This window comes from Hakea prostrata, chromosome 1, assembly GCF_041222555.1.
Source record: "Hakea prostrata isolate BN-2017 chromosome 1, UWA_Hpros_2, whole genome shotgun sequence".
Lineage (NCBI taxonomy): Eukaryota > Viridiplantae > Streptophyta > Magnoliopsida > Proteales > Proteaceae > Hakea > Hakea prostrata.
The window spans coordinates 8,134,968-8,160,374 of record NC_142600.1 but is presented as its reverse complement, the minus strand read 5'-3'; the positions used below and the strand labels follow the sequence as shown (position 1 = coordinate 8,160,374).

The 25,407-nt window shown below is 37.3% G+C and overlaps 2 protein-coding genes across 5 annotated transcripts; one reads left to right on the top strand and one right to left on the bottom strand.

Moving 5' to 3' along the window:
• Positions 1–300: 300 nt before the first annotated feature.
• LOC149027168 (vacuolar fusion protein MON1 homolog) lies at positions 301–19,824 on the bottom strand. 2 transcript variants are annotated; one of them, XM_089160012.1, is made up of 14 exons: positions 18,234–19,824; positions 15,208–15,287; positions 15,018–15,089; positions 14,883–14,922; positions 10,225–10,326; positions 9,560–9,681; positions 8,522–8,654; positions 5,506–5,597; positions 3,872–3,953; positions 3,575–3,639; positions 2,849–3,154; positions 2,645–2,736; positions 2,388–2,452; positions 305–1,058 (listed from the first exon to the last, which is right to left on the bottom strand). In XM_089160012.1, the coding sequence occupies exons 1-14, from the start codon at positions 19,521–19,523 to the stop codon at positions 963–965; spliced, it is 2,637 nt and encodes an 878-aa protein (XP_089016138.1). In that variant the 5' UTR covers positions 19,524–19,824; the 3' UTR covers positions 305–962. The 2 variants fall into 2 exon arrangements, with proteins under 2 accessions (XP_089016145.1, XP_089016138.1); XM_089160019.1 differs by lacking the exon at positions 10,225–10,326 and having other exon boundaries at positions 301–1,058.
• A 429-nt stretch (positions 19,825–20,253) lies between these two features.
• On the top strand, positions 20,254–25,241 carry PNSL1 (PsbP-like protein 2). 3 transcript variants are annotated; one of them, XM_089159995.1, is made up of 9 exons: positions 20,254–20,390; positions 20,485–20,587; positions 21,322–21,405; positions 22,387–22,475; positions 22,569–22,691; positions 22,772–22,843; positions 23,791–23,887; positions 24,733–24,840; positions 24,928–25,241. In XM_089159995.1, the coding sequence occupies exons 1-8, from the start codon at positions 20,331–20,333 to the stop codon at positions 24,834–24,836; spliced, it is 732 nt and encodes a 243-aa protein (XP_089016121.1). In that variant the 5' UTR covers positions 20,254–20,330; the 3' UTR covers positions 24,837–24,840; positions 24,928–25,241. The 3 variants fall into 3 exon arrangements, with proteins under 3 accessions (XP_089016121.1, XP_089016126.1, XP_089016113.1); XM_089160000.1 differs by having other exon boundaries at positions 22,569–22,634; positions 24,733–25,238; XM_089159987.1 differs by having other exon boundaries at positions 24,733–25,236.
• The last annotated feature ends 166 nt before the right edge of the window (positions 25,242–25,407 follow it).

Sequence of the window (25,407 nt, the reverse complement as noted above, 5' to 3'; positions counted from 1 at the left end):
GCTTACTACCCAAGATGGTTTTGAAATATTTTAATCAAATAGATCTCAATTGTGATAATTTTTTCTGCATAACTAATATTTTATTACGAACTATTCAAATTAAACTTCAAAATAAAAGTATATATATTTCTTACCTTTTAAAGAATTTTTTTTTTCTGATTCGATTCCTTTATAAAGATGTTTTTCCCTAATTTAAATTATATCTTTTTTTTTGTCAACATCAAATTATACTATATATTTTGATAAAAAAAATTACAGAGTGCGACCCCTAATATAAAGCTCCCGATTCTGGATTTTGAAAAAAAAAAAAAAAAAAGAAGAATTAGTGAAAATTATAGACAAAATTTTCAGTGTGGATTATTTTAAAAAAAAGTTTGAATACTAGTAACTAACTCTTAGTAAAATTAATCTCTAGTGTGATTGTCTAACTATTTTTCAAGATTGAATTAGGGAAAAAAAGTTATTTAAGATGGTAAAAAATACTAACTAAATTTTTATATACATAAAAACTTTAGTTTGAGGTAATTTGACTAGTCCATCATAAAACATTGGTTGGCCAAAAAAGAATTATCACAAAGTTGCGATTTCACATTTCTTTTTAAAAATATAATCCATTTGAGTAAAACATTTTCAAATCCGTAAATCTTTTTCAAAATCATTACTTGGGAAATTTTCCCTTGAATTATTGATGACTCGCACAACTGCCTCCTTCCTATCAGGTAATTTGACTCCAACTAAAAACCGACTATTTTTTCTTTTGGGTACATAATATGAGACCAACACTGCGACAGCAGCTGAGCAGACGCCATAAAAAAAATGCCGGTACAATGACGTTCTTATCCAATTGCATGGGTTCACAAAATATACAATTTAATGATTTTTTCCTTTTTTGTTGGAACAATTGATGATTTCACTAGAAGTATAACATTCAGTACCTTGGGTATAGATTATGTATGAAAAAATTACCATGAAAAAGGACTAGCTCCTTGCAGAAAAATTTCATTTTCTACATCTCTCACCCATTGACAGACTCGATTGCAGGTGTTTATAGCCAGAGCCTGCAACATTTAGTAAGGAAATGTATTAATAAAATCAATATGAAGTAAACAAACTAAAAGAAAAGGGGAGAAGAATGAAATAACATGTTGGGCTGAAATGCAATCTCCAGCCTGGGTTGTTTTATTGATTACGAACACATTTAGTGAACTCAGCAATTTAAAGTAGTGGCTACAAGATGGAGAATTTTCTTTTCCTATTTTGTTGACTCACACGATGGTGAAAGTTGAATGAAATTCTAATATTCAAAACACAATCGGAAACAGTTTCTCATATAATATTGACCAGTTCAGAGAACAGCAGATCACATTCCTTTTTCTATATACCAAAAATGAAAAACATCCATTTGGTAAGATGTTAATGCGAGACCAGATAGATGTTCAAAATTCTCCAATAGACATCCAAATGAAACTAAACACCTATATATATGGAATGAAAATTTTGTCTCGTTTCCATTAACATCGACAATCAGAATAAATTCAAAGAAGGCACCATAGAAAAGAGACAACAAATGAATGGTTATCCTGCACACTTGAATCTGAAGGAAAACATACAAGGAACATCCTGTTAGCCTTGTAAATATCCATGTGGGAGACAAGAAAGCTTTTACAAGGATGAAAGGCACAGAGTCGTTTCTTATACAAACCCCTGCCCCTTAAACCATCCACAACCGACATATAAAAGAAATGGCACAAAGTGCATCATATATGTCCACCCATAACAAGGGACCCTGGGCCTTGGGAGGACTATAGCCTGTACCATCGTGACTCATTTAAGACACTAATACTATTTACGACTCATTTAAGACACTAATACTATTTACTAGCCAGGGTAATCAACCTAATGCAGAACAAAATAGGGGCAAGAAACCACAAAATAATGCAAGCTGGCAATAGTGTGGGAGGACTAGGACAAAAGATGGATCAGAAACTAATTTACGGAGAATGAGAAAAGGACGATGGCTGTATCAACTGGCACAACATAAATGGTAATGTATGAATGAGATGAGACTCTGGTAACAAATTTGGTTGCCCAGGGGAAGAGGGAGATTCCAAAAAAATTCTGAATTTGTCTTTCTTGGACACCTATATTGATTGCTTGGAAAGTGAGAATGTCCAGTAAATGCAAGTCAGACACTAAAATGTTCATGAAACATATTTTCCATTGTAATTCATACCAATATTGAAAGCTGTGAATCTGACTAATTTTATGTTGAAGACTACATATGCACCATGCAATATATATAGAAATAATTCTTTCTTGAAATTCCAGATACAGGAATCACACATAAAACCCATTTATAATATTTTGAAAAGGAATAAGATTCCAACCTTGTCAGCAAGTGGATCAAATGCCGCATAAAGTTCAAAATCCTGAGTCATCCAGCATAAAAGAACTGTCATATAGCAAAATTCCATTAGAATCACTAAACCAATTCAGTGAGCATGGAGAGCAGTAGCACATTCAGTATGGAATACTTATTAAACACACAAGGTAGCTTTAAAAGAAATAGAAGCCTGCCTTTTCAAAGATTAAGTACATGGAAATGCTTCATTAAAAATGAGTATCTTATGGTATGAATGCATACCGTAGTTTTCATCTCTTCTAAACTGCGTTTTATGGGGCCCAATTCCTCGATGATGCATGGAAGCATAAAGCTTTTGATAGGCTCTATAGAGTCTGCAACCCGAGCATTTCAGAACTAACTAATGGAACTATAGCAGAATATATTTTCACATACAGAGCTATCACTAATCCAACACAAATTTGATATGAGGTCCTGTAGCTTCACCTTTTTTGCTGGACGGTACTGATAATTGGAGGTGAGAACTCGGAAGATACATATTGATCCAGGTAAATGCTTCGATAAATAAAATGCCAAAGTCCAGCAGGACCACCAATTCCAACATATACTTCTTTGAACCTCTCCGGTGATTCAGTCAATGAAAGTCTGTCCTGCCCCAAATGGGGAGATAAAGATCCTGAGCGAGGAGAAGGATCGAGAGGAAGATACTCAACTCGCAGACCACCATCTAGCATGGATCTCTGAACTTCACTGAGAACATTGGACTTCAAAAGGACCATTTCAATACGAATCCTACAAAATTATGCTTCTTTTAGACACCAGCAATGAGGCAGAAAATAAAACACAAATAACAAATTAAGCTGAATAGAACTTCAATTCGTCCTGCATATGAAAAGTCAAGAAGATTATCTAGCTTTCCAATCAGGCAACAAAATTGTATGTCAAAGGTTGCCTGAACCTAATCTCGTATTTCATTTCATCACATTGACTGAACTTTTTATTAGATTTCTGACATGGTCAAGAATTCAGCCCAAAAGTCAAACTCACTACTTCAACTACACACTGGATAAATATAAAGAGCACAGACAAATAAATAACTGGATTGGCGAGCAAGTGACAAGTTAAGTAGACAGGTGGAACGTGACCAAAAAAGATCTGAAGAACCAAACAGTAAAAACTTTACTCTTGATACAACAGCAACAACGTAATTACCTGCAGTCTTTAAGATGATAAAAAGCATCAGAACTCGTTGTAAGCAACACCAAGTACGTGTCTACCTGCCAGAGATATTATTAATACATATGATAACTTGTGCGTTGAAAATATAACTTATAAGATTGGTGGAAAAAGTGGGGCAGAAATGACAGGCAGACAACAGTTTCACACACAATGAAGGAAATAAAGACCAAAAGTTCCTTAGATCACGCCAGTGAACTCAATTGACCATGATCTCTGAAGGTAGACAACAGAACATGTATCAAATAACATAATTACAATGATCTTACTCACATCAAGGTAACGAACATAGGCATAAAGAAAGGCCATAGGATTATATCTTGGCAAGCAGATTGGTGAGAATGATTCAGATGTCCTGCAAACATAAGAGACCATTATACAGTACCACAGAACCACAAGAAGATCCAGATACAAGGAAGAAGGAAATACCAACTAATCCTCATTCACCATTATATAAAAATTTTACAATATCAAGTTACTCTAGAATATTTATTAAAAAAAAACTATAATGAATACTAGAATTGCCAAGAAATGTTTCCCCACCTGAGAAGGTGACCATCAACCTGAAACAACATTTCATCTGATCTTTTGTGAACTTGCTCATGCATCAGTTGATGGTTCTTATAAGCACCTTTATAATTATTTCTGCAACTCCTCATGTACAATGCAAAGCACAAACCATAGAAGTTCGAAAAAAACACATGTAGAGGGGGGTTGTGGGGCGCAGGAAGAGATACTAGAGATGTTGATAGGGAAGGGGATAGAATCTCAGACCACAAAAGGATTCAGAATGAATCCAGTCATTGTCTGGTCCCACATATATACTAGGTTTCAGAAACCTACTAGAAGTCCTATTACAAAGGACACAGAAACTTGAAGTAACCACAATGACTCAAAATCTTAAGCAAGAAAAAAACTCAAATCAAGCATTCTCCCTAACAGCATAATATTTGACATGGAAAATCTCTACTGCTTCCCCTGAACTTCCACTTTATCTAATGATTCTAATCAAAATAACCTGTCAGAACTTCCTCATCTGATATCCCCCCAAAAAGTGAATTCTTACCTCTTCTTCTCCCCTACTACTTTTAAATTGCCAAATTACCCTTCTTATTGACCTAGTAACGAGTTTTTATCACTTAGTGTTAACTAAGTTGTTTTTATTATTCAATCATTTTATTCTCGTCATTCTTCCTCCATCATATGCAGCCATCCCTGCTGCTACTGTGGTGGATCATTGGCTATGAACTCATGCAGGAACCAGAACTTGAAAGTTGACTTGCTCAGCTAGGACTGGACTGGGGAGATAGGTAGCTAAATTGATAAAGAACATCTACGGATTCTCAAATCCTAATGCCAAAATGGATGAGAAAATGCTCTCCCAATACCAGCAAATGTGATGATGCAAATGTAAGAAATTACGTCAGGAGTTTATCTGAATTTGACTTGCTGCATGAGTTTGCCTGTGCTCCACCACAGTAGCTCGTTGGTTTTGCCAGAAGATCACTCTATCATGGACCCCTTCTTTCAGCTTATGACGTTGTCTTAACTTCCATAATAGTGGAATTGACTGCTTAAAACTTCCATTGCACAACACTGAACATTATCAAATGACAGCTTTAAAACCAGAAAAATGTAGATCCCCTAAGTTAGAAGGGTCTCTGGATGCAGACCTACTTGTTAAGCCAAAAGAGTCAGCTCAACCGCTTTCAATTTCATGACACATTCATACATACAAAAGGGGATTTAGCAGGCATATGATCAATATTATATGTGGTATCCCATATATATAGTGTAAATGGGGAAATGATTCTACTGTGTTTCCATGCAATATACACTGTAGAACTCAGAGAAAATATGATCAATACAAGGTAAAAACTGAGCAACCTTAGTGAGCTTCTACCTACCTAAAGGATTCAGAAGACAGTATAAAATTAGAAAGTAGCAGCATATCATCAGGATGAAGGGAAGCTTTTTGTGCACCAACAAGACTTACAACCTGCAATAAAAATGTTGAGGTCACGTGATCCTCTAAATGGTAACCAATAACATTAATAAGGTTGTAAGTTTCAAATACTCAAACTACAGATACTTAAGGAAAGTAGTTAACTGTCACACGTGCAGATGTACATGTCGCCATATTTCAATTTAGAAAAGTGACTTAACATTTATGAAGTACATTAACATTATGTAGCGAAATTAATCATCCTAATTAAGAATATGTTTTCCAAGTACCATTTGAAGTTCATAAGAGGAGTGGTATATATGTTTTGTGTGGCGGGGAGAGAGCATTAATAATTAGAATGAAATGTATAATACATAAAGTATTCAAAACATCAGAACAGTAAACAAGCCTATTTATTGCAATATTTCCTCTCCATGTGGGCAGAGGATCTAGACTCTATCATAGTGTCCAACACTTTTTCTTTGCCATCTATAAATGTGCTTTTATTGACCAAGAGAATTAACAATTAAGTATACTAAGTAAATAGCTAAACATTCATGTGCAAATGCAGTCCATATATGGAGAACAAGATATAGTGGAGTGACATTAAGTTAAATAAAGAAACAGAAGTTATGTTAGTTTGTATTATTTGGAGGTGTGGTAAATGACAATGTTGGAAAATAAATAGATGAGTCATGGAGTTACCCCCCCCCCCCCCAAAAAAAAAAAAAAAAAAAAGATGGGTCACGGAGAAGACCGTGAAGGATGATGGATGGTTGAGGGAAGTTTAAAAGACCTGCAATGAGGGTAGTGATTAGTCTCTATTGAAGAGACATAAATTAAATGAATTTATTATATTTAGAGGTGTGGCAAATGGTCATGGTGGAGGAAACAGATAGATCATGGAGAAAAGAGAGGGAGAAGAATGGAGTGTCCAGCAAAATTTAAAAGACATGGAGTCAAAAAACAAATTTAACTGTGTTCATTTTAAAGGGGAAGAGAAAGAGGGGGGGGGGGGGGGGGGGGAGCAACCTAAAGCAAATGAAATGAAAGAAGCAGAAACCAGAAATCCACTAAATGCTAAAGGAAAAATGAATACCAGTTTAGAAGAATTGCATTCTGCTACCTCTCCATGTCTTCATCACTGATTCACCATTACATTTCAGACAATCAGAGATAAGATATGGGAGGTTTGATAGGCCGGAGATTCAGGGTACTGGCAGAAGTTGCGGGAGTTGTAAATGGGGTTGTTTGCCATGGTTGACAAATTTGATGAAAATGTGGCTAAAGAATACTTTGGATGGTTAGATTTGTGGATATTTTTGCCCTTTGAAAGAATCAGAATACCATTTTCTAATACTTGTAAATAAGTATTTATAGGTGGGAAATAGGACAATGTGGACTAATGAAAAAATTACTAAAAAATAAATGGACAAATTTGCCTTAAAGAAAAATTAAAATAAGTAATTCCAAATAGCTATATGAGGAGTCTTTGTAATAGAAAAATAAGGCAATTTTGTCCAATGAAAGATTTGCCATGAGTTGAAGTACATACTTTTATATAGTAGTATGATTAGAGGAGCTGATAAGATTGCACTTTGGATATTTTAGCAGGTAGAAGTAAATGGCTTATAGGATGATTGGTCAAGTTATTGCATGACTACTTTAGCATTTCCATGTCTAGCCTTCCACAAAGTAGTTAGTCGATGTTTGAGCTTCAGATCATTCTGAAATGCCAACCCACCCCACCCACAAAAAAAAAAAAACACACACACACACACACACACTAGAATAGTTGTGAAGTAACAAGCAACTTCTCAAATGAGCAATAGGGTCACATACTTTGGCAGAGGATATGGAGACATGGTAACAAGAAGTATGCAATAGAAAAACCACACAATCAAGAGGCAGACCTTAAGAAACCAGTTTCTATGTTTGAAAGAAGGCAAATAACCTTAAAAACTAATTGCTTCAAGCTTCAACTGAGAAGTAGTGTATAAGTACAAGAATCCATGAAAAATTGGAACAATGGTCCTCGTTGGACTTCCTATTATGGTTGTAGATGGTCACATTAGCAGTATCACCCTCCTTCCTCCCTTTCTTCATTATTTCACTTTATCGGATATGAAAAGATATTCACGAGATGTACTTACAGCTTACCAGTCATACCATATCCCTTTCCTCACCACAAAATAACCCCCCCCCCAACCAACCAAAATAAATTAATTAATTACAATAAAATAAAATAAAAGAAAAAAAGAAAAAGAAAGAAAACCCCAAACACATGCACCCACATCCAAAGAAAAACAATAGTCTCATCCTCTAGGAAGCCTGCAAGTGCAAACTCTTTTATGCATCAAAACAGGGGGGGGGGGGCTATCCAACTTTGTAATGATGGTTTCTTTTCTTCTTTCATTTTGCTTTTCCCTTTCTAGAGGGCAAGTGTTACTGTATGATGGAAATCTTCAATTGCCCATATGTACCTCACTATCTTGTGTAAAGCATTCATGGCAATATGCCGACTGAAGTTTTGTTCCACTAAAAAAGGGGGGAAAAAAGAAGGAATGGATACTTTCCTGGAAAAAGGAAAGCCGTACACAAAGCACAAGGCTCCCACGTCTGAAGGGTCAATGCATGCACCTTACCCCTGTTTCCAGAGGCTGTTTCCAGGAATAATTTCAGCAAGATCTATATTTTCAAGCTGCATGTGTAACATAGTTATTGTAACAGTATAAATGGTACAATATAGCTTCAAATTTTATGAAAATATTATTACAGTTGAAGAAGACAAAAAGCATATGCTAGTGTACTGGCCAATTCTCTCACTTCAATCTTACAAAACTTCAATCTTACAAACAGTAGATTCACAACATAGTTTGACTTCAGAATTTGAAATCCTAAGATCAGTTAAAACCATGATATGCCATCTCTTATGGGTTACAAATGATTGTCTCTAGCATTGAAGTATAAAGACAAACCTTGTGCTTACACATCAATATTGCAAAAAGAACCCCAGATTCAGCAACATCTTGTAGTATGGCACCAGCAGCTTGCCTTGTTGGATATGGAAGAGGGAGGCAAGTATAAGCATGAAGAAAAGTAGCAGGATTCCTAAAATCAAATAGAGGAAATTAAGTATACAATAAATTGTTTCAGTCACCTAAAATATGAATTTAACAAATCACAGTTTCTGAATTCCCGTGAATTGGAGTGACTTTGTCGATCCAAGTCACTACCACACTTTCTATAGTGGAAGACCTAAAATCAATTACAACAAAAATTAATGAGCTGAAAAAACTAGACCAGAATAAGAAATTGAGTTCAGAGTTCATCAACCTAGGACTAAACTTGAGCATAAAATAATTCAAACTAAAAACACGTGAACAGCATAACAAGATCCTCCAATTTTATTTCTGGTGTTGGTGTTACAGTTTTTTTTTTTTTTTTTTTTTTTTGGGGGGGGGGGGGGGGGTTGTCAGTCACAGGTAACAGGAGGTATGGTCCAAGACAGCTTATGTTGGCAATGGTGTAGGCAAGACATGCAGACTGTACTACCCTGCCCCATCCAGTTCAACCATTAGAAAAGTTCTCCCCTAAAAACCCCCAAGCTTGATTTACTAGGTCATCCAAAGATTCACTATTTTTCTGGTCCAAGCGATTAGCTCGTCAATAAAAAAAGATGTCTCCACCAACAACTCCAATTCTAAATCTACAGGCTCAAAACTCATCCTGGATATCTTATTTAACATGTCCACAAAGCAGCAATTCACACTGCATTGATTTGACAGGACTATAATGGTGATGGTGATGATAATTTGTACACACAGTACTGATGATGATGGTACCTATACCAATAAAGTAGAAAACTGAAAACAATTAACTTTTCAATAATCCAAAAAATGAAATAGTTACTTTCAGGTCCAGGTCCAATTCCAATGCTAGAAAGTAAAAGCGTATCAAAAATTTATGAATAAGTTCATATCAAATGTATGCAGGGAAGGAGATTAGGAAATAACCAGCTGAAAGAATGAATCAATGATGAGAAAACAGCCTCTGTCCCTCCAAGCAAAGGTGTCATATCGAACTTCGGGTTCTTCTCAAAGCATCTGTTTACGGACTTTGTCAAAATAAGTATCATCTGCATCCATGCAATCATAACATCAGATGTTACAGTAAAAAATGAAAATGAACTGAGTGAAAAGAAAATATTTTGCAATACAATAGTGATCAAATTAACCGAAGACATAATAAGGGAGCAGGGTTCCTCCTATATGCACATTTATAGGAATCCTTTCTCGTATACCCACTGAATTGATGACAGGATCTGTTTGGTAAATGCCCAAAGTTTAAGTGCAAACATTTCCCATATCATCCCACAGTGATGTTGGATTTTTGACAACTGATCAAACATGGGATTCATTAAAAAACAAGACGAAAACTGTTCATTTAGTTGAGATGAGCCACAAAATTTAAGATGCGGCCTATCCAAGGAGTTTACATTCATCCAAATAATCAATGCAAAATTATGTTATGTGACAAAACATTAGTGGGCTTACAAGAACAAATTCCTACAATGGGCGCATAAGAACCCTTATTTCACATTACAAGTAAAAATAACATAGTTCACCAATTAATCTGCATTAAATTCCACTTGAGGAATCTTAAGAGGATACAACGCTACCTGGCCATAGATAAGATCCAACTGCCCCCTTAATGCTTCATAAGGCTCTTCAGTACAACTTATGCAGACTAAGTAAATTGGTCCCTTGACAAGAAAAACTACCTGAACACAGCAATCTTCAGTGAACCAACAATAACAAAGAGCACTACATTTTCCAATATAGATTTTTACTTTCTTTCTAGGTGCTAGGCGTTGCCTTTTCCAATACACAACAAAGAAAACACAGCATAAATTAGCAACGTACACTCCAAACAAAGGTAACCATCTTTTTTCTTCCAGTTCCCTGGTGGGAATGTTAAAAGCATTTTATCATCCAAACATGAAGTCAAAGCAAACACAGGAAAATTACATTCATAGACTCTTGGACTAAGAACAGTAAATATAATTGATACGTTCTAAGCAAGGAAGAAGTTGTGCACTTTTTGTGGCCGGAGAAGATGCATTCTTTGTGGCTTGCAGTTCTTAAACTGAAACAGTTGAGTAGTTGAGTAACTACATCAAACCAGTCAAATTTCCACAAATTTTAGATCTTCTCTTAGTCCAACACAGGTCGGGTAGGAAGTTACTTGACTCCAAATATCCAGACTTGCATGTGGCTCAGTCCATTAGAAATTATGGATTGAAAAACCTGATTATTTTTTTGTCTTTAGGATCTGATTAAGAATTGAGGGCTATTCACTATTCAGTTATTGTAACCAGAATGGACTCTCTTTATAAACCCCATCCAGTTAAAAAGTTTCTATTTAGGAGTTCCAAATTGTAGGGAACACATTTATCATATGCAATGAATCCATTTTGCCTCCTTTTTTTATTATTTCTTTTAAGTTTCTATTTTGTTTAAACCATGTCCATTTAGAGAAGATTAAACACACCTTCTATTTTTATATCCTTACACTTATATTTAGGATGACACATTTTTTAATGGCTAAGAGCCATAGAACATGAATATTGAAGAGCTTGCTTCAGCCTTTTTTTCGCATCAGTGGTGAGTCTGTTCTTTTTAACATTAGATGCAAATCCAGCCGTGTTTTATTTATTCAAGAAGTTGTGAGTGGTGGTGATTCCCTTCCCACAAATCTAGTAGTGATTCTAGGTCATATGACTCATAACCCCTGATTTTTCTTCTATCTTTTATTCCTTGCAGCACATCTTACTCCTGGGGATTTATAGGTCACAACCCTTTTCTTTCCTTTTATCTTCTTGTTCTTGTTATATTCTTTGCAGCAGCATCTCACATGGTGGGAGATCTCGGTGAGATCTTGCAAGATATCTCGCTTTTTCAAAGAAGCGAGACAAGATGGAGATCGGGAGCAGAGAGTTGGGATATCTCGCTCGAGATCTTGCCATATCTCGCTAGAACTCTCAATTTTTGCCCCTTTTTTTGTGGATTTCAGCTGGATTTTCACTTGCAACTACTCTTATCACATCTACAACATCAAGGAAGATCAATCATTCTCTGCTTGACTTATGAACTTAAGATTTAATGACTTATATAAAATTTCTAATGGTTGTATAGTTTTATTATTCTATTCTTGAAAATTGAGATTGTGATACTCATATCGATGGAATTTTGATGCCATTTAGGTTATTTGATACACTTGCTTTTCATTTATATGCTTTAAAGGTTCTATATTACATGTTGTATAACCTTGCATTCCCTAATCCTACAACATTTTGGTTCCACACTATGGGTAGAATTATTGAAATCATATTTAGGTTTGTTTTCTGACAAATTCAAGGCCACCAATGTATTCAAAAAGCCTTAAATAGGCTAAACACCAAGTTTCAACCCAATTGGGACCCCAAAACCCACCGAGATGGGCCACCGAGTTAACGCAAAAAAAGCGCATATCTCGACTGAGATCTTCTACCATGGCATCTCATTTATAGTATTTCTTATTAAATGCCATACCCAATGCACAAGGCTCCAACATTTGGCAGGGCCTTGTTTCTGTATTTTTATCTTTCTTAAAATCCAGATCTGCATTTTCATACTAACATTTGCTATTCTGTTTCAATTTTATTCCAGATTTTTCTCCTGTTTTACTGCCTCCTGGCAAGGATAAAGATTTTGGTGCTGAACAAGGTTTTTGACCAAACAAAAACCGAAATTTTGTTGAAACCTGGCATTTTTGGGGAAAAACTCATCATGTGATGGGCTAGTCAAAAATTCTAAAGCTTGTCAAGCTTACTGAAACTGACTTAGTTAAAATTGGTCAGAACATGGTACTTAGAGGTTGAAACTATCAAATTTTCCAAAATATCATCAAAACCATTCTAAGTTAAAAACTTGGTATTTTTTTTCAACTCCCTTAAGTTTCATCTCAGCTACCTGTGAAACTCAGATTTGTTCCCATCCCATAGGGTGACCTACTAAATGGTTGTTTCACTGCTGATCTTCACAGTTTCACTAAACAAAATATCCCAAATGATTTTAATGTAACTCAAAATCTGAGCATTGAAAGAGTATCAAACCTTGAGAAGCCATTTTTCACCCTAATGATGATGACTGCAAAAAGAATCTGAGATTGATTAAGTGTTCTGAAGGAATCTTTGAAAAAAAGACCTCAATTTCTGTTGATGTTAGATAGTCCAAATCCAGCCTGCTTGATTCTTCTTAAACTCAGAGGGTTATGCGACCAGAAGTTCATAGTCATCAGAGTCCTCAATTTGGTCCGCGAACTTTCCTTAAATGAGCTCCCATGACTGTGTCCTGCGATCCTATCCATGGTTAGCATCTGAAATCTGTTAATGGTGCCCTCCTTTGTTCAGTTGTGTGCCGAAGAGCAGGCATTTGGAATAAGATTGATGTAACCCGGGAGGACCCCTTCCCAATTTCCTGTGGCCCCCGGGAAGGCCAAATCTGATCAGGGGCAAATTGGTCATTTACCCCTATCTTTTGGGATCCTAATGGGACTCATTGGATGCAGAGTACTGTTAAAGCCCATATCTACTTATAGTTATTAATTTGACTTAGTCTTTGATTGGTTATAGAAGAATCCTAGTTGGGTTAGGAGACACAGTTAGAGAAAGATCTCCTTAGTTGCACTCCACTTTCTACAAGGAGTCCAGATCTACTTTTTTTTTAGATTGAGACTTTGTTTAGCAAGTTATGACAGAGTCCTTGTCCAATTAGGAGTCCTAGTTGGAATCCTATTTTCAAGTGGGCTTCCTTCTTAAAGTGGTCTTTTTATTCCTAGTTGAGTCCTAGTCCAAGTAGTCTCCTAATTGTTGAGTTCAATTATGATTCCTTTCACTATAAAAGGCTATAAATACAGCCTTCCGAGTATGTAACAGGCAGATTTGATGAGGAGATTCCCAAGGTGGGAGGCCTAAAGCTATTTGTGTTACTGGTTTGCTGCGAGTTTGATCCCCTTTCCTCATTACAACCAGCAGCGCCAACCCCACCCCGTCTTTCTTCCTTGCACAACCATTCCCCTCCCTCCCTCTTGCTTGAGGCACCACTCCCCCACCCCCAAACCCTAGAAACCTGCAACTCCTTATCTCCCCCTCCAAATCCTCCTCTTCTGCAATTAACATCATCCCATCACCCACAGCCTTCAACCCAAACAGCAGCCCTAACCCTAGCTCCTAAACCCTAGAATTTCATTCCCACCAGCCTCCATCAAAATCCTAAACCTTGGGATTGAATCCGAACTTATAAAACAGCAATTACAGATTCGGTTTTCAGTCCTACCCTTCATCCTAAACCTCTGCCTAACTGTTTCACATTCCCCACAACCCTAGCAGCAGCCTAAACCTTAGAAACCCTAAACTGCATAAACCCTAGCTTTGGGAATCAAATCTGAAATTGAAATTCAATAAAATCAGATCCAATTCTCTAAAACCCTAACTCTAGAACCTGCTGGCTGAATCCTGCCATCCACCCTAGCACACTAGAAACCCTAAATTCTGACAAAACCTAAGTTTCAAACCCTGAAACTTGGAAATTCTGTTATGAAAGATGAATTACAGCAATGTTTTAACTGAAGTCTCTACAGATCCTAGACCCCTAGCCAATCCAAACTCTTGCCAACTGTTTCCACTACCTTAGAACCTTCAAATCAGCCCTAAACCTACAACCATAGGGTGTTTAGACCCTAAAGCAGCAGCTACCCACTAGAGACAGGGTTCAAACCCTAAATTACTGCTGGTTCTCTAGAAGAGGATCCTGAAGACTGGCCCCTGACTTGGGGTTACATCAATGATGTATGTAGAGTCAATTTTTTTTGGATAAATTGTACATAGATTCTATTGATTATGCTCTTAACCAATCAGAAGACATGATCTCCAAGGCCACTATGAATTTTATACATCCAACCATCCTCTGTTGAAAAACTGCCACAAGCATGGCCCAAAATTTTTCCACCAGCTCATGGCATAAATAATCCAATCTGGGAAGGGCTTGCTATATACATTGAAGCCTCACGTGTTTGGGCAGGCTCCAAACATGCCCTGGCTCTGCACAAGCCCCAGCTCACAAAAAACATCTTCCTCCACTAATCTGCAGGGTTTTACCCAGTCCAGCCAAAAGAAATCCCACCCAGACCACGTGAACAATTAGGTTGTCTCACCAATGAAAAAGAGCTAAACACAAGAACTCATAGTCCAAAGAACAAATGAAGATGCGAATTCAAAGAAGAGATAAATAAGTATACCTGGTGCTTCCCTGCCCTTACAAATTTGACATGATCTCCCCTAAAATTACATTAACAAAAGAGCAATCAGAATTTTCTAAGTGTATCCTCAACATGAAGATTGTACCTAAGATAACTATACTTGTGGATACATACCCATTCTCCACAAAGGAAATGATTGCTTGCAAGGTTGCTGAAAATCCCGCAAGCTTGTATTCATCTCCATACCTGAAGTGATTTCATAGAACATATATTAGAAAATAAAGACAGTGGAGCACAAAGACTTGTACGGTTATACCAGTACAAATATTGAAATGTTTTGACTCTTTCAGCAGCTATGGCAGACCTGGAGTATATTGGCTTGCCAGAGTGACTCAGGACCAAAAAATGCTTCTTCCTTTTTCTCCAAGAAATTGAAGCGTCGTCCTGCACTTCATATACAAAAGAAGGCATTGATGAGGTGGCTCAAACCTTAGGTGAGTCAATTTAGCCATATCAGTAATACAGGAGTGGCAATTCATGTGACAAAATCCTTGACAAACAAATCTAAGTCAAAATAACAGATATCTCTGTCAAGTAGTACCAATTAAGGAGACCACTAGAATACTGTAAACAAAATTGTAGAATATTGAAGATGAAAAGAAATAGATGGTTGGATGCATAATGAGGCTTAACCATCAACTACCGTTCAAAGTGAATTACTCACTATACCCATAAACAAAATCCCAAGGAACAAGATGTTTCCCTTTTTCTTTTTCTTCTTTTTCCTCTGTGTTTTTTTCTTTTTAATTTTTTGGCCTTTTTAAATTGCTACATTATATGCCTAATTATTGCCCTGCACTGCTTTCTCAAATTTAGTCCTCAAAGATCCCTAAACAAGAACAAGTTCTCAAGCATAGACATTATAAAAACTCATAACTGATTAATAGTACAAAAAAATTAGATAAATACAGAAATTAACCAAAAACTAGTTTTAAAAAAGGAATCATTCTAGTTACAATAATGCCCGAGTTAGTGTAAATGGTAAGTCACATGGTACCATAAACAGTAACATTCATCTAAAAAAGTAAAGTGCTTTAATTGCCGAATGCTTGGTCATGGACTCACGGGTTTAAGTCTTGGAAAAAGGGGCAAGGCTACATACATTTGACCCTCTCTAGACCCAACACAGAAGTTAGTTTACTAGGTACAACGATTTTTCCTTTTAAACTATATTACTAAATATTTAACTCACAATATCTCATTAAGAAAGAAAGAAAGAAAAAAAACCAGCCAGTGAGTAAAACTCTATAAATCGAGGTTAGGGTAAACCACAAGAAGTATACAATTTCTGTCTGTGAAAGCCACAACTAACCATTCCCACAGAAAAAGAAATAAAAACCACCAAAGTTAAGATATGCATAGCTTACTACAGATTCTTTATTCCACAACCAAACAAATAAGAAATACAGCATTTATACTGGGTCTCCAGTTCAAATTCCAACCATTAATTACTGTCAAATTCCTACTTCTAGGCATGGAAAAACCCACTCTATAGTTCCATCTACAACCCCGTATTGTGCTTGAGCGGAAGCCTCTAGCACCAGGTTCGCCTTTTTTTCCCCCTTATTAATGCTTAGACCTCTTAACACAAAACCCATAAAAGTAGAAAGTCAGAAGGTGCACCTTATTGTCACCAAAGTGGTGAACTGAGAAGTTGTAAAAAACATCAAGTGAGGGGCAAGAAAGTAGCTAAGAGACTCCAAGAACTAACAATTAGCCTATTTCTTGGAGAATCAACAACAGGGGGGGTGGGGGAGAGAAAGCAGTCTCGAAAAAACATCAAAGTAGATGGCATTCCAAATCATATCAATTGAACAGGATTTGGAGGACCATCTTCGCATGTTACACTCCCACCAAAGATGGTGAATAGTGGCGGCAAAGACAAGCTTACCCACAAGGTCACAAGCAGAGGTACCGGCAAAGATTCTCAAGATCCAGTTCCATTCATGTGCAAAACCAAAAGAACGACGGGATCTAGGCCAAATGGATGCAAGGGCGCGGGTCCAAACAAAGCGTTATTTCCAAAAGTTACTTGATATTGGAATAAAAAAGACTTTCAAAAAAAATTAAAGTGACCAAGCACTATATGCCATCTTCAAGAACTGTCATTGTTCATATGAAATGACAGGATTGCTGGGGGAAAAGAGTGCAATACAAAACGAGGGAGTGAAATGTTAAGTGACAGCTTCTTTTTGACCCACTTTTGGCCACAACAAGATCTTCCCAAACTTATAAGGAGAAAATTCCAAAATAAATGCCCAATCAATTAGTACTTCCTAAAATAGAAATCCACCACAAACTGACACCTTATAGATAGATTAATCATCAATTTCAGAATATAAATCTGAATTGCAAGAGCTTACTTCCTTTGGAAAGATGACTAAATCAGATTTCAGGTGGATAAACTCATACTTAGCAATCAAGTTTTAAGCCTTCCATAGCCTCCCCAAGAGTGGTAGCTGGAACATTAAAGCTGTGAGGGAAGGAAAAACTACATCATCCCAAACCCACGCCTCGTTTTAATTATATATGGACTTCTTAGAATTATAATATCATGGAAACTACTATATGTCAATACTTTTTTCAGATAGATAAAAATATGCTCATAATTTGATCCAACACCAAGGCTTTCACTTTCCACATTAATGAAGCGTTATGACATCTGATACTCTTAAGATGGAAAAACCAAAGCAGGATACAACTCCAATTGACTCCCAAGTAAGGGTTTCAAAAGCTTTTTATAGTTGGTTTGTCTAAGGACCTCTAACGCCAGAGAGAAGTCCACTTCCATCATAGTCCTCGGTAATCAAGATGGACGTCTAAATCATGGTTCAAATTAATCAAGATGGACTTCTAAGTTTCACCTGAACCAAGAATGTAAGTATAAATACCATCGAATAGAGTTCTCTGAAACTTCTCATGTGATCCAATGAAGTCACACACAAACTATTTTTAATTGATAAAAATGTAGAAACCTCCTCCCAAGCAGAAAATATACAGCAAGGGAAAGTTCATCTCTCTCTAAGCCTACAAGAGAATTTTCTTATGCCAGAAACTACCATTGGTAAAGGCTCAATTAAGATGAACAGAAACCAGCAAGGGCGAAAATCACCCTTGGCTGTAATTAATAATTCTTAAACCCCTTAAACCTTTTAGAGGCTTCGGATCTTCCTTGTACAACAATGTAGGAATTCCTCTGGATCTATCACCTTTACTATGCCTTCGGAATTACATTATCTGGGAACTCAGTTATAAGCCATAACTGGCAAGCAATGGGGTGCATATGAAGTCATATTCTATTCTTAAGAGAAAAGAGATCACAACACCAACCTCATCGACATGCCGTTTTCCAGGAAGCCACGGGACTGAATCCGAAGAAGCATCACCAGGACCATCCTCTAGGGTCATTTCATCGATTTCGTCGCCGTCTAATTCCTTGATCTCAGATGCACTTGTACTACTACTGCTACCCCTTTCTCCAGCATATCCGCTGCTACTAGGGCTTAACGGTTGATCAGCTTCAACCTCCGAGCTATCTCTGGCCGCAATACCAGCAGAAGAAAGCACTCGAACCTCTTCAGCAGTTTCGTAAGCTGCTGAAATCATCGGACGACTGCTCTCGATCGCTACCTCAATTTCAGGCTCCGGTCTTCCGTCATGCTCTGGGACTACCAAACCATTCTCTGCCTCGCCCAAACCTTGTTGATCGGACGTCTCCTGGACGCCGGCGTCGCCGTTGGATTCTTCCAGTGTCAGCATCTGCAGTCTTTCTTCGGTTGTTTCGAGAGTGTTAGCGCTTTCTCTCAAAGCAACCCCAACAGAATAAAACTCTCGAGCCTCTTCACCAGTTTCAGACGCGGTTGAAATCATCGGGGGACAGGTCGCGAACGTTTCCAAGACTTCAGGCTTCGGCCTTTCATCATGCTCTGGGACCACCAATCCACTCTCTACCCCGCCCAAATCTTGTCGATTGGACGTCTCCTCGACGCCGGCAACACCATTCCATTGGTCCGATGTCAGCATCTGCAATCGTTCTAGGGTTGTTTCTCGAGTATCGGTGTTGTCTCTGGACGCAACGCCAATAGAATGAAGCTCTCGAACCTCTTCACCAGTTTCGGACGCTGTTGAAATCATCGGGGGACTGCTCGCGATCGGTTCCTCGATCAGAGGCTTCGGCCTCCCATCATGCTCTGCGACATCCAATCCATTCTCCGCGCCCAAACCTTGTTGATTTGGCGTCTCCTCGACGCCGGCAACATCATTGGATGCTTCCAATGTCAGCATCTGCAATGGTTCTTCGGTTGTCTCTGGAGTGCTAGAAATGTCTACGAATGCAACGCTAGCAGAAGATAGTTCTCGGATTTCTTTACCTATTTCGGACGGGGCTGAAATCATCGGGGAACCGCTCAGAAGCCGTTCCTCGCTTCGAGTCTCCGGTATTCCATCATGCTCTGGGACTACTAATCCATTCTCTGCCGCTTCAAAACCTTGTTGATTAGATACATTGTCGACGTCTAATGTCAGCATCTGCAATCGTACTTCTGTTGTTTCAAGAGCGTTAGAGCTAGGGTTTCGTTCGGTAATATCATCGAATGGGCTAGAATTATCGGAGTCGGTCATCGTCAATTATTAAGTAAGCGTAAGCCAACTCATTTTTACATCTTCGTCTGAACCCCTGAAGACAAGATTGCAGGGTTAGGGTTTGGGAAATACATGAGAGAGAGAGAGAGAGAGTGAATAAAAACAAGCAGAGAGGGCCGAGGTGGTATGTCGTCTACCAGTCGTCTCTCTTACAGCACGACCAGCGAAGTTGTTATTAGTAATCACGGTGTTCAGACTTCAGAGGCTTGACTGGTAGCTAAAAGCTGCGTTGTTTATTTGGAATTTTCTTTACGTTACTTTCCCTCCATTCTTCCTGTTTCTGGAATCATATTTTCTTGGCGCGGTTCCTAATAAAGACCACCGAACCGGGTCCGCAAAACCAAATTAAACCATTTCTAAAATATGTATTTTACCAAATTAGCCCGCGAGACCGGTTCGAAAGTTCAAGATTCCAAATCTATTACCATAATTTATAAAATTGTGTTTGGTTGGATAAACGTTCATCCAAAACTATTTGATCCCGTGTTTAGGAGCGAGGTTTAAACCGTTCCCTCCTCTGATCCGTTTGCAGGTGATCGTTCGTCGAATCACATTACCTCATAAACCGGCCAGGCGAATCTCAGACTCAAAGGGACCGACTACCGTTAATCCGTTATCCAGTTCATCATCGACAAAGCATAGCATGAAACCAAAGGAAAATGGTCCCAATGGTCATCATTCCTCAGGAGTGTCAAGAGAGAGAGAGAAAGAGAGTAGTTGCTTACACCACAAACCATAATTCCATATCCATTTGTTGAAGCAGCTGCTGCTTCTTGCAGGTGAAAAATGGCTGCTTCTATTTCATCATTACTCTCACTGAGTTGTACTTCCACCTTTCCTAAACAGGTTAGTAGTTTGAATTGAAGCCCTTTTGGCGTTGAATTCCTTCGGCCTTGTCTCGTCATTTCTTACTGGTTCGAGTGTCTTCCCGTCTTTCCAGTTAACGGCGCCATGTTCTACGGTTTTACATAGCTCTACTGCACCTCGTCGATTTACTGTAAATGCATATGCGTGCATCTCCGGAGAAATCTCTGAAGAAGAAGGTGACTCACCGTCTTAGTTTCATATTCGAATCTCACTTTAAAATGCATCTTCTTTCCTTTTATTAGAGATGCTTTGGTGTTGATTGTGGCTACCATGGCGGAGTATAGGTCGCACTTTTAGCCAAATGGTTAGTGGTTTGCATACTTTGTTAACTTTAGTCTCTCTAAGCTCAGGTGCTGTTTGTTGCCAAATTAGTTACGTAATGGATAGCGAAGAAATGTGTATTTCTGTATTTAAGAGTTCATCTTGTGCAATTTATTCATAGACCTTCCTGTGTTTTTACCCATTGATCTACCTTTATAACCGAATAGCAATTTTCCCTGATTTTTTTTTTCCTGTTAAGTCACAAGCTTCTTTTTTCGATGATAGTCCCGAGCTTTTAAGTTTTAACTACCATTTAGATGAAGAATTTGATTGAAAAGCCATCTGTCTGCCAAGATGATCTCAGATCTTAATTATAAAAAAAATGGCATCAGAAGTTGGTAGAGCTCTTTAATCTTATGAAAACATTTTAGTTTCAGAATCACTCGCAGTGGTAGCAGAAGTTTCTCTGACATGTCGCTTTTCTGCCTCTTCAATCCTTGCTCTGAATTCTAAGGCGGAGGCATAAAATGGGACCCAAAAAATCTCTAAGCCTAGGTTTCATAGTTATGGATGCATCTCGTGTAATTTTCTATCACAAGATGAAAGGAAATTTTTATTTGTTACTGATTTCACATATGATCAATTTCAGGTTATTTCAGGAGACGGCCAATGTTGATTGGAATAGGAGCAATAGTGACAACTTTAATTCCTGCTAGTTTTGGTGATGCCGAAGGTATTCAATAAAATATTGTAGGATACTCTGTATGTGAGTAGCTAGGCCTTTCTGTTAGGCTTTTCAACCAAAAATTGTGGTACATAAAACAAATATTATAGAAACATTGCCTTTAGCTGCTAATTCTTCTTTTGATGGTGAGAAAGCAAAAGCCTGATGAGAATGCTCCAAAATCAATGTTGAAGATTGTGCTCTCCTTCTTTGACTGTTGCCAACAACACAGTTTGATCCGTTTGTTGACTGAGCCTTTAAATAAAACGTTTGAGAACAAAGAAAAGACATAGAGGTGAAGTAACTCATCTCCTATGAGTGATGTTAATGCAAGTCTCTTGGATGCTTCCAGACATTTCATTGGATATCTTGGTCACTAATACCATTACTGAGAACCCTAACCATGTTGATACTGTTGAATCTTTTCATGAGTTTTACATGCCCAAAAGCTTCTTCGTCATGTATAAAAATGAATGTGGGTAATAGGAAGGAAATAACTGATAAGTGTATTTACTGGTATAACCAAATTGATCTTCCATATGTCCATTTCATCTCACTGTATTTTAGTTTTTAGTAGTAATAAATGAATGGAAACACTGTCTGAATACTTGAGATAAAAAACAATGATCTCGAAAAGCAATATGCTCCGTGTTTGGGAGTGGTATGCAACGCTCTTAGTAATCAAGATTTATGCTTCTACAGTTATGTTTTAAATCATTCAACAATTATACGTCCACGGTTGTGTTTCATTTTTTTATCTTTTATATGGATTTCGTCTCATTTATTTTTCTGCAATCCTTGGCATTCCATACACCCTACCCTTTCCTTACTACATGTGCTTTTGTGTTAATTTGTATGTACGTGCATGCTTGTACATAACCATTCTTTAGATTCATGACTGACGCTTCTACTCATTTTCCAGCATAGATGATTCATGTGGATTTGTCTTGTTTGTCATCTTGAGCTATGGAAAAATCACTTCGCTTTCAGGTGTCGTGTCTGCAGAAGTACCAAAAAACTATGAAGCTTTTGTTGATCTTTCAGATGGATATTCTTATTATTATCCCTCTGATTGGAGGGTAGGTTTAATCATCTTATTCATTCAAATTTTTATCGTAAATTATTTTTTAATTTCTTTCTATGTGAAATAAATTTTGACATATCTTGCTTAGGAATTTGATTTTAGAGGGCATGATTCAGCATTTAAGGATCGCTATCTGCAACTACAAAATGTTAGAGTGAGTTTCATACCAACAGATAAAAGTGACATCCATGATTTGGGCCCTATGGATGAGGTGAACAACTGGCACTGCATTACACAATGCATTTCTTGTTTTCCATCATGCTGACCCATCAATTTCTGTTTTCCAAGCAGGTTATTCCCAACTTGGTGAGACGTCAGTATGCTGCCCCATCTCAAAAAGCAACCATATTTGACATGCAGGAGGTAAATCTCCCCTCACATTCTCTCTTTACAATTAGATGGTTGCTTAGATAATGGAAATGGAAGACTCACATGCAGTATGTCAGCCATCACTCGGGGATTTGTTTGCACTTTCTATTACTGTGCTTCTCATCCAGCCATTCCATGTATATTTGATATATTTGAAGTAAAACTTTGACTATGTTCGCATCTGATCACCCATGCTTCCAAGTTCCAGCGTGAATAGAATAGTTCCAATTCATTATTCAACTACTCTTTCACTTTGAATGTCTCAAGTTGAGTTTTCATTAATAGGTCATCCATTTGTCAGTGTTAAAATACTGGAAACCCACTGAAATAGACATCTCTTACTGTTGTTCCCTGTACTGACTTGCTGGCAATTAACGGTGCTTTTCCATAGATGTATGCCAGGGATTCGTTATCTACAACATGATACTTTGGCAGTTATATTGACTGCCCAAGCTCCTTATACTGGAAATCATTGCCATCAAGTCTATGTTGATTTAAAATGGAGCAGCTTCTGATGTCAATGACAACAGAAACATGATTCAACTTTGACTCATATCTTTATGAATAACTTAGATTGCAGCCATAAGGAAATTATCTTTCACATATGCAGTTGTGGAATCATAATCTAGAATTAAAAATTTAGAACTGTAATGGCTTACAGGGATGTTCATTACTGCTTGTAAACTGATGTTGTTGACATATAAATGTATATTCAACTTAACCAATACCTTGCTGTAATAGAGGTAAGTAAATGGAAGCAAGTAAAAATTGAAGTTTCTAGAACCTAGTCTGGATATGTGACCTCAACACGTGGAAATCTAGTTAAGAGATTCTCGATCAGTCAGGATATGTAAAATGTATCTAATGTATCTTTTACATCATACTCAATGTTTTTTAATGGTTTTTTTTGACAATTTTTTTATGTTATCCACTGAATGCAGCGGACTGTTAATGGAAAAAATTACTATACTTTTGAGTATGTACTTACCTCTCCAATCTATTCCCGCACCGCCTTCGCAACCATAGCCATCGGAAATGGTATATACACCAACTAACAACTCAATTGCAATTTCTTTCTTATTTGTTTCCCCCCCCCCCCCCCCCCCCCCCCCAACATGGGCTTTTGAATCATAATAGCTTAATATACAAAGATGACTGCCAAATCTGGTTTTCATGCTAAAGACTGCCAAATATGGTTTTCATGCTTAACTTCAATATGCAAATCTTTTAGAGCCTAGACCGCATTCCCACATAAGGGAACAATTTCCAAAGTTAAATGTGGAAGGGCCATGTGTTCGCAGAAGATTAAGCATTGACATAATGGGAACTAGTGGTGTCTTTTACAGAGTTCCTAGGCAGATTTTGCATGTCTGGGCTTCCCTACTTTATTAACTTAAAATTCAAAGGCAAATCATGTGGTCATCCTAGCTTTCGACTCTTTATTTTTATCTTTTATTTTATTTTATTTTATTTTATTTATTTTGCGGTGGGTGGGGGTGGGGGGGCTTGTTTTCATATATTTCTGGTTTCTCTGGATCCATTGGTGTTAATAACTATAAATTGGGAGATTTGAGATACTAGTTACATGTTGGAGGTTTAAATTTCCTGTGAATTCATGGCTAAATGCTGAGTGAGTCACTGAAGAACCCAGGCTCTTGTAGTTGTTTGGAACTTGGAAGCAATCTGGTGAATATTTTATCTGATGAGGACAGCCTAGTCCCTCAGATCTGGTGAAACTTTTCTTTATCTTGGCAGATGAGACCAGAAAAATCTATACTTTTCTTTATCTTGGCAGATCTGCCAGTAAGCTTTAAATCCTAGAATTTATCTGCCAGTTACTGATGTTTTGCTAATGGTTTTTTTTCTCGACTACTTGAATTCAGGAAGATATTACACACTGATAGTTGGGGCAAATGAAAGACGGTGGAAAAGAGTCCGGAACCAACTTAAGGTTGTTGCTGATTCATTCAAGATGCTTGACATCTGAAATGGTAGCAGCCAAGTAAATTCCATGTGGTTTTCTTTTTCCAGGTCCTACCAAATAAAGAATTTGATAGGTTGACTACTTTCTTTTGCAGGCCCTTGGCTGGTATATTGTATATAATAATTGTCTGGTTCTTTATCCAATCAAACTCTTTAACCCAAAAAAGAGAGTAAAGAACTGTTATTTCAATTTCGTTTTCTATTTTTTATATATCTAAGACCATTATTTCTATCCTCTGTTTTGTTCTTGTAAGCAATATCTATCATACTTTTGAACTCACTGGCTTCAAAAAAATGTACAAGTTGAATTGTATCACCTTGACTCCCCCGATGGAGAGAATGAACTTTCTAGATGTTCTTTTTTTTTTAAGAACTTTCTAGATGTTCAAAATATATAATATAGGAAAACAGAACACCACGCATATAGTGGTTCTACACTGTACTATTTTTTGGTAAAGTTCTATACCCTACTAGGAGTATGGAGGAACTTTTCTTTTTTACTTCCTTTTACTCCCTACATTTTTTTGTCTATTTCTCTTTGATTGTCTAAGCTTTTTTGGATTTATGTAGTTGAC

Excerpts from the sequence above, each read along its gene's own strand:
- LOC149027168 (XM_089160012.1), bottom strand. The coding sequence starts at position 19,523 with ATGACCGACTCCGATAATTCTAGCCCATTCGATGATATTACCGAACGA. Across the intron at positions 15,090-15,207 it reads GGCAAGCCAATATACTCCAG|GTATGGAGATGAATACAAGC; the intron begins GTCTGCCATAGC and ends AAATCACTTCAG. Across the intron at positions 3,640-3,871 it reads CCTATGTTCGTTACCTTGAT|GTAGACACGTACTTGGTGTT; the intron begins GTGAGTAAGATC and ends TATCTCTGGCAG.
- PNSL1 (XM_089159995.1), top strand. The coding sequence starts at position 20,331 with ATGGCTGCTTCTATTTCATCATTACTCTCACTGAGTTGTACTTCCACC. Across the intron at positions 20,391-20,484 it reads CTTCCACCTTTCCTAAACAG|TTAACGGCGCCATGTTCTAC; the intron begins GTTAGTAGTTTG and ends CCGTCTTTCCAG. Across the intron at positions 23,888-24,732 it reads AACCATAGCCATCGGAAATG|GAAGATATTACACACTGATA; the intron begins GTATATACACCA and ends ACTTGAATTCAG.